The 16,597-nt window shown below is 24.0% G+C and overlaps 1 protein-coding gene across 1 annotated transcript in view; it reads right to left on the bottom strand.

The window, feature by feature from the left end:
- The window catches only part of LOC145835308 (E3 ubiquitin-protein ligase MARCHF8-like), a 29,036-nt gene extending 17,495 nt beyond the window's left edge, over positions 1 to 11,541 (bottom strand). The window contains exons 1-4 of the mRNA XM_082942879.1: positions 11,328 to 11,541; positions 9,014 to 9,137; positions 8,041 to 8,174; positions 1,522 to 1,654 (exon numbers count right to left, since the gene is read on the bottom strand). Of these exons, the coding sequence (XP_082799005.1) occupies positions 1,522 to 1,654; positions 8,041 to 8,174; positions 9,014 to 9,137; positions 11,328 to 11,429 (493 nt within the window). The 5' untranslated portion in view covers positions 11,430 to 11,541. The remainder of the gene's footprint in view (positions 1 to 1,521; positions 1,655 to 8,040; positions 8,175 to 9,013; positions 9,138 to 11,327) is intronic.
- Positions 11,542 to 16,597: the final 5,056 nt, after the last annotated feature.

The raw sequence follows: 16,597 nt of genomic DNA, 5'->3' as shown, positions 1-16,597 counted from the left end.
TAATTCATTTTAAATGCTACTGCTTTATAGTCTTTAAAACTTTTTTTAACAATCCCGATTTAAAAAAAATTAAATCACAAATGCTTTTGTTTTAGCAGTAAAATAGTTTATAGTATATTTTGCACAGAAGTTTTATAGCACCCTTTGAAAAACTTGAGAGCTATGGTAAACATAAAAAAATTAAAACAAAACTATTTGGTGATGTTCATATGAAAACAAACGAGAAGCTATTGATGATGTCTCGTCGAAACTGAAACATTCAGCAAAAATATTCGTCATTAAAAACTTTTCATCTTTTTATCAAAGCGTCGAACAAATTTATTATTCGTACTCAAAAACGTTTAAAAACATGAGTTGCAAATAAACCAATACATAAATAAAAGTATAAAAACTTTCTTAAAATTGCTAGTTAATTTGTTTTTGAGGAGAATTTTGACTTAGTTTTAAATTATTTAGAGTAGATAAGAAACAAAAATAATACTTTGTGCTTTAAAAGTTGAATATTGCAAAAATTATAATGTCTTCATTAGTGTGTTTGTAGTAAAAGATTTGTTAACAAACTACACTTAAGCTGTGCTACAGTTACAGCTTTTATTTTGGTTCGACGTGATAAATATTTCTTTGAAACTTCAACAACAAAAACAACTTCAAAATGTAAAATTTCAACAAAACCAACCGAAAAGTAAACAGCATGCGAATAAATCAATAAGTTTACGTAGAGAAAAAAGTCTAATCAAAATGAAAGGTCATTTTTGCGTTTAAACTTTGTAAATCAATTTTGTACGCTTTTCAAACGAAATTAACAAAAAACCTGTTCAACTGGACTCTTTACTGATTTTCTTTTTGAACTTTTTTACGTTAGTTTTTACGTACAATTTTTTTATTACATCCCAAATAGCAGATTCCAGCTTCAAAATTAAAAGTAACATATATTTGATAACAGTATACAAAAAAAAATCGACAAGAAAATTGTCTAACACATAACAACTTTTCTTTTCTATTAAAAAAAAAGTATTTAAAAAATAAACATAAAAGTAGAAAAATATTAGTACCACGTCAACGGGCTTTTATTTTTGTTTTCAACAACACCTTAAGTAGTTTAATACCGAAAACCCAAACATCACAAAAGGTCATGAAGCCGAATTACTAAAATACACTTAAAGCTATCATATTGATAGTTTACATACACACTATATAAAGACCAACTTTCTACAAACAATCAGTAGTATACATAACGATGAAAAATATTTAATAGATAAAAAAAACATATTTTGCGTAAAATAAAACGACAACAAGTGGTCTAAATTATGCGAAAAAAAAACCTTCAGATACATTACAACAGTGTACTCAACACCCATAGTCTAAACAAAACTAATAATTTTTTTCTTACGGCCCAAAAAAGTGCCAACATTTTTTCAGACAAATTAAACACTTGAATCCAAGCGAGTAGGAGCTTTCAAGCTAACAGTGTATCAAAACTGATCAACCTCTAATATAATCTAAAATTAAAATTGGACCAACCGGAGCTCTTGATCCACTGCTGCAGGCACGACTGGTGGACGTGCTTCAACGTCCCCTTGCACTTGCACGGAGAAATGAGCCTTCCGAGGTCGCTGTCCGCGCCGCAGTGGCAAATCCTGCAGAAGTCTCCCTGCTGAAAACGTTAAGTTTGCATTGAAAACTTATTGAAACGCACACATTAAGTTTCATAAAGTATCGCTGGCAACAGTAGTCTAACTATTTTTGTTGTGCGCAACACATATTGTAACCGACTCAAATCAGTGGAAAACTTGGAAGGCAAATTATATTTAATAAAATACTATGCAATAAATTAAGTAGTAGTGGTATATAAGAACTCAAACGTGAATGTTGCATAAAAAACAGCAGTTTAAATCAAATTTAAGTTAAAAACTATACTGTGTTTTTTTTTACAATTAGTAGAGTTAAGTTTTTTTTTTCTTATTATAGTTGATCATTTGTTATATTAGTTTTCTTAAGAAAATGTAAATATTTGTATTACAAACTGTTAATCCACGACAAAAAATGGAAAACTAAATGATTAAAATTTATCATGATAAATTTTTTGTTATCGACAATGCTAAAATTAGTTACATAGACTACATTATATATATTTTTAAGTTGCTTAAATTAGTTCATCGATACATTTAAATTTAGTTTTTAAGCACATTTTTAAAAATAAGATTGTTTATTTTAAGCAAATTACAGACAATTATAGTAGTTGTACTTTATTTATATTTTTTACAAATTTAAGTTTTTTGTTTTTTTTTAACTTTTAAATAAATTTATTTTAAAAAAATAATAACGATTTTATCACTGGGATTTTATTTTTAATATATCTAAAACAATCTTGTTTATACATTCAAGTATATACGTTATGTTTGTACAGAGATAAGCTTTAACGTCATTCCAGATTATTAAATTTCATGCTATTTTGTCCTTAAATACCTTATTTTATTCTTCAAATACCATTTTTTTAGCATTTACTGTAGAAGTTTTTTTTTAACGTTTCTTTTAAGTCAATTATCTTTATTAAGTTAACCTAAAAAAAATTAGTTTCTAAACTAATAAAATTATATTTATAGGAAAACTATCGTTAAAATTAGTATTTAAATAGTGTATATATATTGCTAATTTTTGCTAATATGCAAAACGACATCTTGTTTTTAAAGTTCTAATAAAATAAAAATTTTAAAAGAGGACTAAGCTTTTAGTAACTTAAAAATAAATTTTTTTAACTTTATTATGACTATTTGATTTATAACTTACAATTTTATTGTAAACAATTAAGAAGCAAATATAACTTTAGATCGTAACACTATCGATAATGTAAAGTTAAATTCAAATAAAAATCAGAAATAATTTATATAAGCACATTAAAAACTTAATTGTAATTATAATATAAGCAAGTGCTTTTATTTGACAACAAAAATTGTTTTGACCTTTGGCTAAATCTAACTGTTTGATAAACTATATTTTGCACTTAGAACAAGTTATTATATTATGAGTTTCAAGCAAAAATTTGCAGTCGTTTAAACATAACTATTTGACACCTACGTCTAGAATTTTAAAACAAAAAACAAAAACTTCACAACGTCACTATTGCAAGCTAAACTTTACTTTTTGGTAGTGTTTTTTTTTATGAAAAAAATTTAAGTGCAACTTATTAATACAGAAATAACTCTTTTGTACTGTTATCAAAAAATATTTTTTTACGATAGATATATAACTTATTTTTTTAATTTAACTGTCGTATTGTTTTGTGAAAACTTAAGTTGTCATTACTTAATTTTATAGGGAATTTAGTTAGAAAAGCATGTTAGAACTAACATACTAAAACTCACTATATATTAATTAAATAAATTAACTTTAACATTACAGCTTTAAAAACGAAATTAAATTTAAAAACTATCTCAATTTTGTGATCAAAATGAGTAATTTTAGTTTTACTTTTAGTCGTTGTTGAACCATCATATTGCTATTAGTAGTATAAATATAGTATGATCGTATAATATAATTATAATATTGGTAAATACACATTTATTCAACTTAAAAATCCCAAGTTACAAATATACCTTTCAGAACCAAAAATAAGCTTTTATAAAGCATTACATCACAAACTAAAATAAACGCACTATTTGAAAACGAAACTTAAAATCAATTTAAAACCCATTCCATCAAATAAATATCTTAAAAGCATTTTTTGTAATAAGTGTAATTCGATTCAGTAAAAATTAATTAAAATTTAGTATTTTAAGCGATAAAATCTATTGTTTAAATGTTTAAGTGGAGTAGCAATTGACAATGATAAAAAAGAGATACGTTATTTCATACGAAAAGCTGTGCAAAAACAAATATTGATAACAAAATTTTTACAACTTTAAAATACTTTGTGAAAAATTCAAATACAATTAATGAACCCAAAACTATAACTTTCAAAAATTCACAACTGATTGCATAATGTCAATAAAGATCTTACACAAGAAACCAATAAAAACAAACTTAGCGCTAGGCTTCATTATCGTTAAAAACTGCTTGGCTTTTATCGATTTGGTTGACTTTCAGACTTTTTATTTTTTATGTTTAATTCTATTGTTTTCGTTCTAAATATTAGTTCAAAATTTGTTTACAACAATAGGTTTAGTAAAAGCAAGTCTACAAAACTTTACAATTAAGTTTGAATTTAAATTTAATTAATGACACATTAGAAATAAGATGTTGAAATTTGTAAAATCTGTAGGATTTATCAAAATTTTCTTTCGAAAGAAAACAAAAAAAAATCGTTTTGTTGTTTAAGATTTGTTATACTTTAATTAAAATGTTAGAGAAGCTCTACACAAAAGAAAACTCAATAATGTAAAATAAATATTTAATTTATAATCTTATTTAAAAACTAAATGTTTTTGTATGCTTATAAAAAACTTGTTTACCACTTTTATCTTTAATGTTAGCACATTTAATGTTGTGTTTTTAAAACATATAAAAAATATTTTCATTAAAGGATTATTTCCAATAGAATATCCATAATGGAAAATTTACATAAAAAAGTCTACATTCTTAAACTAGTGTAAAGAAATCGATATTATACATTATGAAACAAAGTAGAAAAAATAGACGTATTCAAGCTAACAAAAATATTTGGAGATTCTCTAAACAGGCTAACTTTAGAATGATTAATATTTGTTCCAATGACAAAATTTTACATTATGTTTGCAAAATTTTTCCATATGTTTACAAAAACTAAAAACTGTTATACAACACATAAAGTGCATGAAATTAAAACAAAATTTTTAAGTAATTTTACATTATTACATAAATACATTGGTGCTTTTATAATTCTTAGAAGATCAACATATGCTGTTATCTAAATACTTGAAAACTCTAAATAAAAAAATTAATTTTATTGTTTCATTTTATTTTATTTTTAGTAGTTAAATATTTCGTAACGTTTGATTAATATCATTAAATTTTAACTGAAAATAGTCTAACGTTTTCAAGACTTATAAGACGTTAAATTATTTTTCTTTTTTTTAAATATATATATTACTTTCTATGTGAAAAAAATACTTCGAGAAATACAGCTTATTCGCTATAAAAACTATAAATTTCCCAAAAAAAAACATAGATATTACGGAAAGAGCTTTATCAAAACTTAAACTCAACAAAACAAAAACTATAACTTTTTATAACTACACCAAAACCTATTTATGTTTTATATTATTTCAATTAAATACTTAAACTTGTAAATTTTACAAATGTTATAGATAAATTACGAATAACAGATTGATAAATATTAATTATAATGTTATTATAGAATATGTTTAAAGAAAAATGTTGTAATAGTTATCAAAATAAGCTTTAAAATCCTTTAATTTGTGTAAGTTTACTTTAAGTTCACAAAAAATTAAAAACACTTTTATAACATGACGAAAAACATATTGAATAGTTATGATCCTGATATTGCTCAACTTTTTTTATTATTATTAAGCTTGTAATAAAAATTTTGATTTTACTAAATAAGTATAAATTGCAAAACTAAATTTAAAAATACTTTGTGCTATCGCAACAATGAAACACGATTAAAAAATAAACAAAAACTGATCAAATTGTAATAAAACAAAAATTTTAGAGGAAGAAAAACATTTAAGCTTAAATTCATGCATATTAAGTGAACATGAAAATATTAAGAAAAAATTTTTATACAAAAAAATTACTTAATGTTAAACAAGTAAAAAGAACACTGAGTTGAAGATCCATTTTTATAGAATCCATTATGTATAAATAATTAAGACTTTTGAGCTTTCAATAAAACTAACATAAATGAGAATATACGTAGGACTACAAAGTACAATGTTGCTTAAACAAGGATACAATTTTGACAACTTTAATATTAGTTTTATACTTGTTAATTTTGTTTAATCACTAGATTAAAATAATCTTTAATTTAACAAAAACTACGGTATAAGAAAAACACAAACAACCTAAAAAAAAAAAGTTAAACGCAACATGCAAATTTGTCAAGACAAATTCATTAATAATTCATTGTTTCAATTTATCACGTGACTGAAATGCATAAACAAATCTGTGCTTTTCTTGCCATGTTAATAAACATTACATTTTGTTTTGCCAATCAATAGTGTCTCTCTCAATATTTCTTTTTCAACAACCTATTTCATCAAAAAATGTTTTTTGAATTAGAGAAAAATACATGTGGAATGTCCAGTCTGGGCTGAAGAAGAAGTTTATTACAATTCATAAAAACTTTACATCTCACTCAATATAAGACTAATTTTTTTAAGTTTTGCACAAATAATAGTTTTTCTTCGACTAGTTAGTCAAAAAAACAATCATAATTCAATGTCAGATTATAAAATAATCAGGTTTTTTAAACACTCTAGATAACTAATAATCGCACAAACTGTTAATTATGGGGCAATAAGAAAGCAAAAACTACAAAATTTTATGAGAAAAAGTTTTAAAAGTATATAAAAAGTGTGTATAATTTAATACAACTCTTATATAAAATTTATCAGCATTAAATAAAACACTAATAACAGTAAAACATCAGTAAAATATTTATAGCAAAAAAATATTTTGAAAGTCTTAACAAGTGGAAAATTATGTCTTGCTCTTATTTTAAAAATATTAAATTCAAATGTCTGCAATCTGCTTACATAGGTTTGCTTTGGGTTATATTTATCTATGTCTGGTGTTTGCAATATTTCTAAACTATACTAATCGAATTAAAAACGATTTTAAAGACTTTAAATGTCTGCAAAAAACGCTGGGAAATTTTATTTTTAATGTATTTTATTAAGCTTTTTTGATGTCATTGAACAAAACTTTATTTTAAAAAGTTACAACAAAAAAAATATATATACTGCACTTGGTAGATAAATAGCAAAAACAGAAAAGTTATATTACTATTGAACTTGATTAAAACTAAAATAAAAATGACAATTATTCGTTTGATTTACATATATTTATTTAATGATGATCACTTAGGTTTAAACTGATGGAAAAATAAACTTTTGTTTAAAGTGATAAAATACTCATTAGTTTTTTATAGGACGTAAGCTTTATTATATGCTGTTTTAGCGTTTCCAGTTAAGTTAAAAAATCAAATATTAAAATTACTACATACAAAATTATTATTTAATTTGATATTTTATAAACAATTTATTTCTTATATATATCATCAAAACTTTTAAAATCAAAATAAAAATACGATATCCTAACAATTTTATAAACCTCGTTATATTTACTCTTCTTTAAATAAGACGACATAATCAATGTGTAAAAGTTAAATAACGAAGGCTTATCTGACTTTACAGATTGAATTTATTTAATTAATAATGCATAATTGACGTAATGGATTTACAACAGTTCTGATTTTTATCAATAAACTTAAACGTTCATTATACTTTGTTTTCTACAAAATTTAAAAAAAACTTGCTTGAATGTTAAGATTTAGTTTTAGTTATATTCCCAGAACAAGTACTTTGTTCTGAACATAGTTTTTGCTACTTTATTTATCTCTTAAATTAATTTTAAGAAAATTAAATATCTTTATGGTTTAGTTGAACTTTGTTACTAAATTAAATAACTATAATAATTAATTTGTAAATTTTACTATATTTTAAATAACATTTTTTTAACTAATGGAGAATATACTTAGCCTAAAGTAAAACTGTAAACAAATTATATGAACAAACCTTTTATGATTTTAGAATAATTGCATAGTTTACAAAGAATACAAGTTAAACAACTGCGTAAAAACAAGCAATGCAACTACACAGTGCCAGACTTGTAACTCGACCACCACACTCATCTTAAGAGCATAGGTTGGTCTAACATGTTTTTTTACAAATAATAACATAAGCCTTTATTAAAAAGCTTAGAGTAAACACAATAAAGATACTTTTTATGCTGCAAACAAAACATTTATTTTGAGATGTAACCACTTTTGCGTGATAAATCCGCATTGTTATTTTTCTATCTTACTACAACATTGAAACATACCAGTGACGAGTTGGAGCTCGACGTCTTGCTCATTCCGCCTCGGTCGCAGTGGTCTTCCTCGTAGACCAGCTTGTCGTCGACGTTGCGCACCACCTGGCCGCAGTTCTCGCACTTGTTCTTCGCGATGTTCGCACCTGTTTGTGAGAAATCAGTGCTTCACGTGTGCATTTCGACATTTGGTTTTGGAGCAGTAAAGCATTTTGCAATAGCAGTATGAGTGTTTCAGGGTAAAAAGTATGAGTATTAAAATGGAAAAAAATAGAAGAATTTAATTTTATGCCAATTAGGTTGTTTTTTGTTTTGAACAAACAAAATTATTGTAGAATAACTAAATACTTGATGGAGCTTAACTTTAATAAAACTTAGTATTAAAACGTCAATAAGTTACTCTCATAAAAAACATTTATCAATACTGTTAATTCAAAATTGATAGTTGATATTATACAGATTATAATTACAACGTGTATGATTTTAGGGTTGAAAAATATACTAGTTAATTAAATAAATATTAAAAAACTAGTTTAGCAGTGCTAGCAAGTATTTTTTGGGGTTTTGCAGCTAAGTACTTGATCTTAAACAAAAAATACACTTAAAAGTAATTTAAACAGTAATTATCTAAATCCAAGGAAAAATAAAGTTACTAGCACTAAAAATTTTTAGGGTACAATAGTACTTTAAATTGACCAAATTAATTAAAATAATTTTGTAGCTGTTGATATAAACTTTCTAGTTTAATTACAACTAAACTGGAGTTTATAAACCTGGTTAACTATGAATATAAAAAATTTTAATATAAAAAAGCAATATGACTTACTTTACAGATACAACGTATAAATTTTAACAAAAAATTTCTTTAACTATACCTAAAACATTGTTCAGATAATAATGAAAACTTAAAAACTTACAGTCTAATGTAATTTGTTAAAAACAAAAAAGTTTTATTAATTTTTGTTTAATTATAAGTAGAAAATACCTGATTTAAATGCAACAGATAAATCTTCTGTTTCAACTTCAATTGCGATAGAATCTTCTGATAACAACTTCACCTCATCTGTGGCTTCAGTTTGTGATGGCTTGGTCCCACTATTTTCTTTTTCCTGATATATTTTATACATTATTATATTTACTTTTATACTACTACCATATTAAATGTTAAGAAATTAAATATTATTTGAGTTCGTAAGTTAAACTTATTCTTGTTGTAACAATACTAATAACTTAGCTTTACTAAAACCGATTATGAACACATAATATGATAGTTTTAAGCATTTTAAGACTTGTTTAAACTTTACAACGTTCCAAATTATTTAGCAAAAGTTAGTACAGGGTAATATGCATGAGACTTAAAAAAACTATTATCAACACATATTAAGATTATTTTTTCAACTAGTAACTAAAATAAAAATAATTTCTCAAATAAAACAAATTAATAAATCTTGTGATTTGATTCATATTTTTCCTTAATTATTAGTATATATTTAGTAATAAATAATCAAAATAATAGTGAAAAAGTATTTCAGTAATTTTTGTGTAGTTGTTGCCAACCTTAATTTTGACATCATTTATTAAGTTTTTTAGAACTTGAAAATAGACAAAGTTTGCAGCATTTGAACTTACATAACTTTTAAAATATTTGAAAAAAAAACTTTTTCAAAAGGAAGAAATCTAGCAACAAACAACCTTTTATAACACTTATTTTGAGCTTTAAATCACAGATAAATAAATTTTCATTTGAAGATCAATGTGCAAAAAATAATTTAAAAATAACATAAAATGGACGAACTCAAAATAAAATTTTTATAATTAATGTAAATAAACAGTACTTTTTATAATAATCTAAGTATAAAGATTAATACTTTAAAACAAATTGAGTACATGCTTTGCAAACAAATTTGGTTTTTAGTTTTAGTTAAAAAGCATGCACTTTAACTGAAAATAAAATCAATAAGCTATGCAACAAAAAAAACGCACTAAGTCTTCCTACATGTCACTTTGAATGACATGTCTTCAACTAAGAGCAACACATAAATACTTGTTTGATGGATATATTATAGAATAAAATCAGCATGAGCAACAGACATGATGGAAAGTAAAAAACATTGATAAGTATCAGATTGAAAATGTATATTTGACTTCCATAACAACAAATTGATAAAAAAGTTAATAAAGTAAAAATAAAAACAACATTGGCTAATAAATAACTTTGTACCCTAATCTTTTTTTTTGTCTAAAATTCTACTAAATAATAAAAAAAACATATGTGTTAGGCTAAACTAAAACATAAGATTTATATTTACTCAAACCCTAAATAATTAATAAACTATTTCAAAAATTTTAAAATTTATTTAAAAGATATCATTTTATTTTAATATCAAATATACAGTTAAATAATATTTTAACTTAATAAACAATATGTAAGTTATTAATTCAGATGCTAAGTACAATAAAAAAATAACTATATGTTGTTTTCTTTATATTGACTTAAATCTCATAGTTTTAACATGTAAAACAAAATCTAATAGCCTATTTTGTATAAAATAAAACTAAATCAAATATTAAAAAGACTAAGTAGTTTAGTATATATTTTCTCAAAAAAAATTACTTATTTTAAAATACTGGTTTGACAAATACTTTTAAAATTTATTGCTAAAAATTCCAACTATTAATAATACTTTTTTATCAAAATATATTCTAAACCCTTTTGTTATTTTTAAAAATTTGATTATTCATTAGTTTTTTAGAAATTTTTTCCAGGTTTTCTGAATTTCTTTCAGGTTATTGAAAGTACACGTTTTTGAATATATTTTTATTTTAAAGTTAGGTTTTTAATAAATATCTGTGTTCAATAGTATAACAAGATTGAAAAGATACTGTAAAGCTACTTTAAATGTGTTTTTTGATAAAAAATATTTTTGATGATGACAATTTTTTTAACAATATGATAGATGCTTTGTGCCAAATCAAAATTTCACTACTAAATACGTTAAATTTGTTTAAAATTTCAGATTTTTCCTTTTTTAGTGATTTTTGTTCAAAATTCAAGATTTTCCAGGTTTTTATTTTCAAAATTTCTCAAACTCCAGGTTTTTGCAGCCTAAATTGTCAAATTCTAGGTTTTTCCTGAATTCCAGGTTCAGTAGCCATACTGATTATTAAAAAATTATATAAATATTTATTTCAATACTTAACAATATTTTATAAAAATTTCAAGTACTATTTACAGGAAACAATAATTTATTATACGCAAGTTTTAAAAAAACAAAAAAAAAATTAATTTTAAAACTCACAGCAACATTATCAGGTTTTACTTCATTGGTCAACAGAGGTTTGTTGTCATGGTGATCACATGGTGACTCATCTTTGTAATCAGAACTATTGTTATCCATCATTGCAGAATAAAAGTTGCTATTATCCTACAGAACTGATGAAATAATATTTCTTAAACTACTCAGCAGTGAATGTGTTTTATTTAGCCTCTAACAGCTATTTTTTAATCTAAACCTAAATACTGTTAACTTTTAAAACAAATACTAATTTTACTGTGACAGATATGTCACAAGTATTTAACCTGATAAGCAAGCTAAACAATGCAAGTAGTATTACATTTGTGTTAAATTTAAACAATAACACTACATTGTATTTATAATTTGCTCAATAATACAGTATTTTGTGTGATAGATTTTAGTTTTACATTTAGAAAATTACACAACTGTCAACTACAAAAATGTCTAAAATTCCTCAGGTACATAAACATTTTAAAATTTATTCAAGTGTGGAATACTAGTAAAACAGAATGCACAATCTTAACAAGTAGTTCAGATATTTAATTATTAACGAAATAATTTAAATATGAAGCAAGTCCTTTTTTATTGACAACATGAAAATTTTACCTTACCTTGTGAAGCTAACATCAATAACAAAATATTTTATACAAAAGAAACTAAAAAGGATGTCTTAATCAAAATTATTAATTAACTTGTTTTAAAACCAGATAAACATAACAATGAAGTTTAATAAAAATACTATAAGTAATCTAGAGTTCCAGTAAAATAATCTTACTAAAAGTTAAATCTAATAAAAAACAAATTATATTTTCAAAACAAACCAAAATAACGTGAACAACTATTTTACAATTTGATTAGAAAAAATTGTAAAACTACAGATTTTCTAATGTTGTTAAAATAAAAACAATATGTAATTTAGTCAAAGTTTTCCGAAATTGAAAATAAAACCTTTTGAGTTGTACAAACATTGAAAAATTGTTTGTTAAAACACTTCTGATTGACTAATTTTAAATAAAAAGTTTTGATTTTCAAATGTGTAACTCTTATATTTTAACGGTTTTAATATAGTTTATGCAGCTTTTTCTACAAAAAAAAATAATAAAGTTACTTCATTTTTGATGTAGTTCTTTCAAAAATATGAACTAAACTTTTACTTCATATCAAAATACTAATATTTAGATATGAATTTTCAGTAATTTTTTTTTTAAATAAAACCATATTCAATGGCTTCTTTAATAGGGTTATTCAATTATTTTCAGGGTTTGCACAGGAAACAAGAAACCAGTCAAAACACACCCCTGGTGTACTTATTGATACTGGTGATTTATTATTATTACTTAAAATAGTGTAATTTAGCTTTACTTTACACCAGTATATATCTAGTTTTATTCAAAACTTGTTTTTAATAAACTGCAATCCTTGTACAGACTAGGTTTGCTAACAGCAAAGTAACAAAATGAATTTAAATGTTGTTGAACAGCATTGCTTATAAAAACTATGAGAACAAAGGCAGGATTTTGAAAACAACAATCAATAAAAAATAAAATATATTTTATCAAGAGTTTGCATGATTTTTTTTTTTAGCTCTGTATTTGTTTTTAGTTAATATTAAGAATTATGGTCACAGGGGGTGGTAAGCCATGTTTTTTATAAGTTGATCTTATTTTATAGAGTTTTTACTGAGCTTTAAGTTGTTTTTTACCGTTTTAAAAAAATTGAATTATTTTTTGAGACATGACCAGTCAAAGTGGGGCCGTGGTTCCCTATGGGAAGGGAAAAATAAAACAGCAAAAAAAGACTAATTGAATTAAAATCTATATTCTCCCACATTTTCCAAGCAATCTTCTTCAAACTTTCACAGTCTAATGTTTATACAATAACATAAAATTTTACTTAGGACTTTAAAAAGCTTAAAGTGAAAATTTTTCTTTTTTAATTTTTTTTTCTTATATAAATTATTAAGTATTTTACTATCTTTTTTTTTTAATAATAAGGGACATTTCTTAAAATTTAAAGAAGATTGCATGAAAAACGTAGGAAAAGATAGACTTTTATGTTATTTTAAAACTTTTAAGAAATTTGAACCTAAAAGTTGTGGTTCATACATCTGTATTGAAAACTTTTTACAAAAAATAAAATATCTTTTTAGTTTAAAGATATTTTTGAATTCTATAAAAACTGGCTTGTAGTTTGTACTTAAAGCTTTCGTATAAAAGCCTAAATTATTTTTTGTAAAAAAATTGTAGGAAAAATAATTTTTGGGTCTAAGCTAATTATTTAATTTTTAAAAACTACCTGCACTACCATACTAGCTATTTTGGAGAAAAATTAAGCTTGGTTTAATAAACATTTAGTTTTGAAAAACTTATTTCTACAATTTTTACTAATTGTACCATCAAACAAATGCTTCAGGAAGAAAACTAGATACTTAAACAACAATTTCTTACAACCTGATGAGTTTTAAAAACAGGCAATTTAGATTGTTTTAGCCATGAAAAGAATGGTAATGCTTAGCTAATAACCTCTAAAATCAACAGCAAATATTGTTTAAAGTAAATATATCTTTTTAGATTTTTTGTGCTTCCATTTAAAGACGCCAACTTTTTAGTCTTTTTTCTTTCTATGTGAGTTTATTTTTAAGTAAAACTTTTATACTGAACATGAAAAAACTACTGAGGCAACCATTTCACTGTCAAACAAAGTTTAGATACTATAAGTAAGCATTTGGTATTTTACTTAAACTTTGATTATTGTGGAATTACTAAAACTAGCTTAATTTTGATAGAAACTCTTATAAATGATAGAAAATATTTATATAAAAAACTTGATTTTAAATGCTATATTTTAGTATGTTATAAGAAAATTAAATAAAAATTATACAAAGTTACTTTTTATAAAAATGGTAGAAGTAAATAATTTTTAACTAAAAAGAACCTAATCTTTACTTAAAAAATAATGGGAAAATTAAGGGCATAGGGGGGGGTAAACACCCTTTTTTGGTTTTTGATCTTATTTTATATAGTTTTTACCAAGCTACAAGATGCTTTTTACAGATTTTAAAAATTCAAAATATTTTTTGATATATAGCCGGTCAAAGTCGGAGGCAACAATAGGATCCTTATGGGAGGCGCAAACTAAAACGGCAAATAACTAGAAATCACTAAAAATCTATCTTCTCCTACCTTTTTTGAGATAACTACCTCAAATTTTCAGAAAATGTTCCTTGCAGTATTTAGAAAATTCTGTCGGAACAGAATTTTCAAAAATTAAAAAATTAAAATTTTATAACAAAAAAACAAAAAAAAAAATGTTTTTTTTGTTTATTTTTTATATAAAATTTTTATTTTTAATTTTTTTCAAAATTCCTTCCGACAGAATTTTCTAAATATATCAAGGAACATTTCCTGAAAGTTTGAGGTAGTTATCTCAAAAAACGTAGGAGAAGATAGATTTTTAGTAAAATAGTCTATTTTTGCCGTTTTAGTTTGCGCCTCCCATAAGTAACCTATTGTTGGCTCCGACTTTGACCGGCTATATCTCAAAAATTGTTTTGAATTTTTTAAATCTGTAAAAAGCATCTTGTAGCTTGGTAAAAACTATATAAAATAAGATCAAAAACCAAAAAAGGGTGTTTACCCCCCCCCCCCCCTATGCCCTTAATATTTGGTAATATAAAACTTAGTTAAATAAAAACATTGAAAATAAAAAATTTTTGAAAAATATTATATGTTTGCAGTAAAGCCATAAAAAACTTAAATATTTTGGAAAATTTTGTTTGGGGATATCTTAAAAGAAAAAAAAATTAAGGAAAAAAAAATCCATCATAAAAAACTTAGTTTAATAAGTATATTAAAAAAAAATAAAAATCTTCTTTTATTCTCGGAGAAAAGCTAAATTAATTTAAAAAACATTAAATTTTTATAGGAGCCCCACTACTAAAGTCAAACCCCAATTTGATGGAAATTATTGTGAAAAGCAAAGCGAAAGAACATTCTTTAGAGTAAAAAAATCCAAGTTAGCATTAAAGATATTAAAAATAATAGATTTTAAAGTTTGGTAAAAAAAATTACAAAAAACTATTTGAGCCAAGGTAATGCTCATACTGCAATAGTCATTAAAAAAACTTTGATGTGTTTAACTACAAACTTTTTCTAATAAGATACCCAGCTTTGAGAGTTTTTACAAATAAAAGAAAATAAAGCAAAGGATAATTTTTAAGATGTTATAAAAACCAAAAATATCATAAAAATTTATAAGAAAAAATTAAGCTTTATTAATACTTTTTTTTAAATTGATTTTGTTTTAATTATTTTAATAAAAATTAAGCTTTATTAATAATTTTTATTTAATAGATTTTGTTTTAATTATTTTAATCGTAAATGATAAAAATCTTTAAATTTACTAATCAATATTTAAAGATTTCGTCTACATGCAGTTTCAATATTTAAGTTCGTATGTCTATTGTGTATATCTAAGTTCATTGATTTGATAATAAAGCTTAGAAAAAAGGTTAAACTTTAAAATAGCTTAATTAAATAGATCTTAATATTCCTGCAAAAACTGCTAATAACAACTATTGCTTAATAAACATTTAAAAATATAACAAAACACATTTCATCTTCTTAAATTTGTTTGAGTACTTTCGTAGTAACGCTTATCAAAAATTGTATCTTACTAAGTTAAACTGAATTGAAATTAAAATAAAGTAGTACTGTAGAATAAAATTTTAGAATATAAAATGACGTAATAATCGAATGTTAAAACTAACTAAAAGCTTATACTATAGAACTTTACTGTACTATTAAAACTCTTTAGATTAAAATCGAACTAAAATAAACTAGCAATAAAAATGAAAGTAAAACTAGCCTTAAAAAAAATTAACGAGAAACTAATCCCAATAAAATTACTTAATATAAAGATTTAAAAAGTCTAGTTTGGTATACGAACTTTTTCTGCTTACATAAACTATGCCTTACAGATTAAATGCATAAGGCTTCTAGAGTATGTAGCTGAAAAGAGTTCTCCGCTCTCAATAAAACTGAAAAGTTCTCCTTTTTATAGTTTTTAGCACACTCCAGATTGTCCAACAAATGTTGACTAATCGCCAATTGTTGGTTTCTCCGAACAACCACCAAACAAGCTTTTCAAGATTTCCGGAACATGCTGATCGATTCTAACATGAAACCTTTGAGTTCGGAGTAACCAACAAAAAATACTTCTCGGCGATTGGAAAACATTTGTTATACAATCCGGAGTGTGCCACTGCTTTAGTA

The sequence above is a fragment of the Thalia democratica genome, chromosome 4, assembly GCF_965202585.1.
Source record: "Thalia democratica chromosome 4, ktThaDemo2.hap1.1, whole genome shotgun sequence".
Lineage (NCBI taxonomy): Eukaryota > Metazoa > Chordata > Thaliacea > Salpida > Salpidae > Thalia > Thalia democratica.
This window is presented reverse-complemented; position numbering and strand designations above follow the sequence as displayed.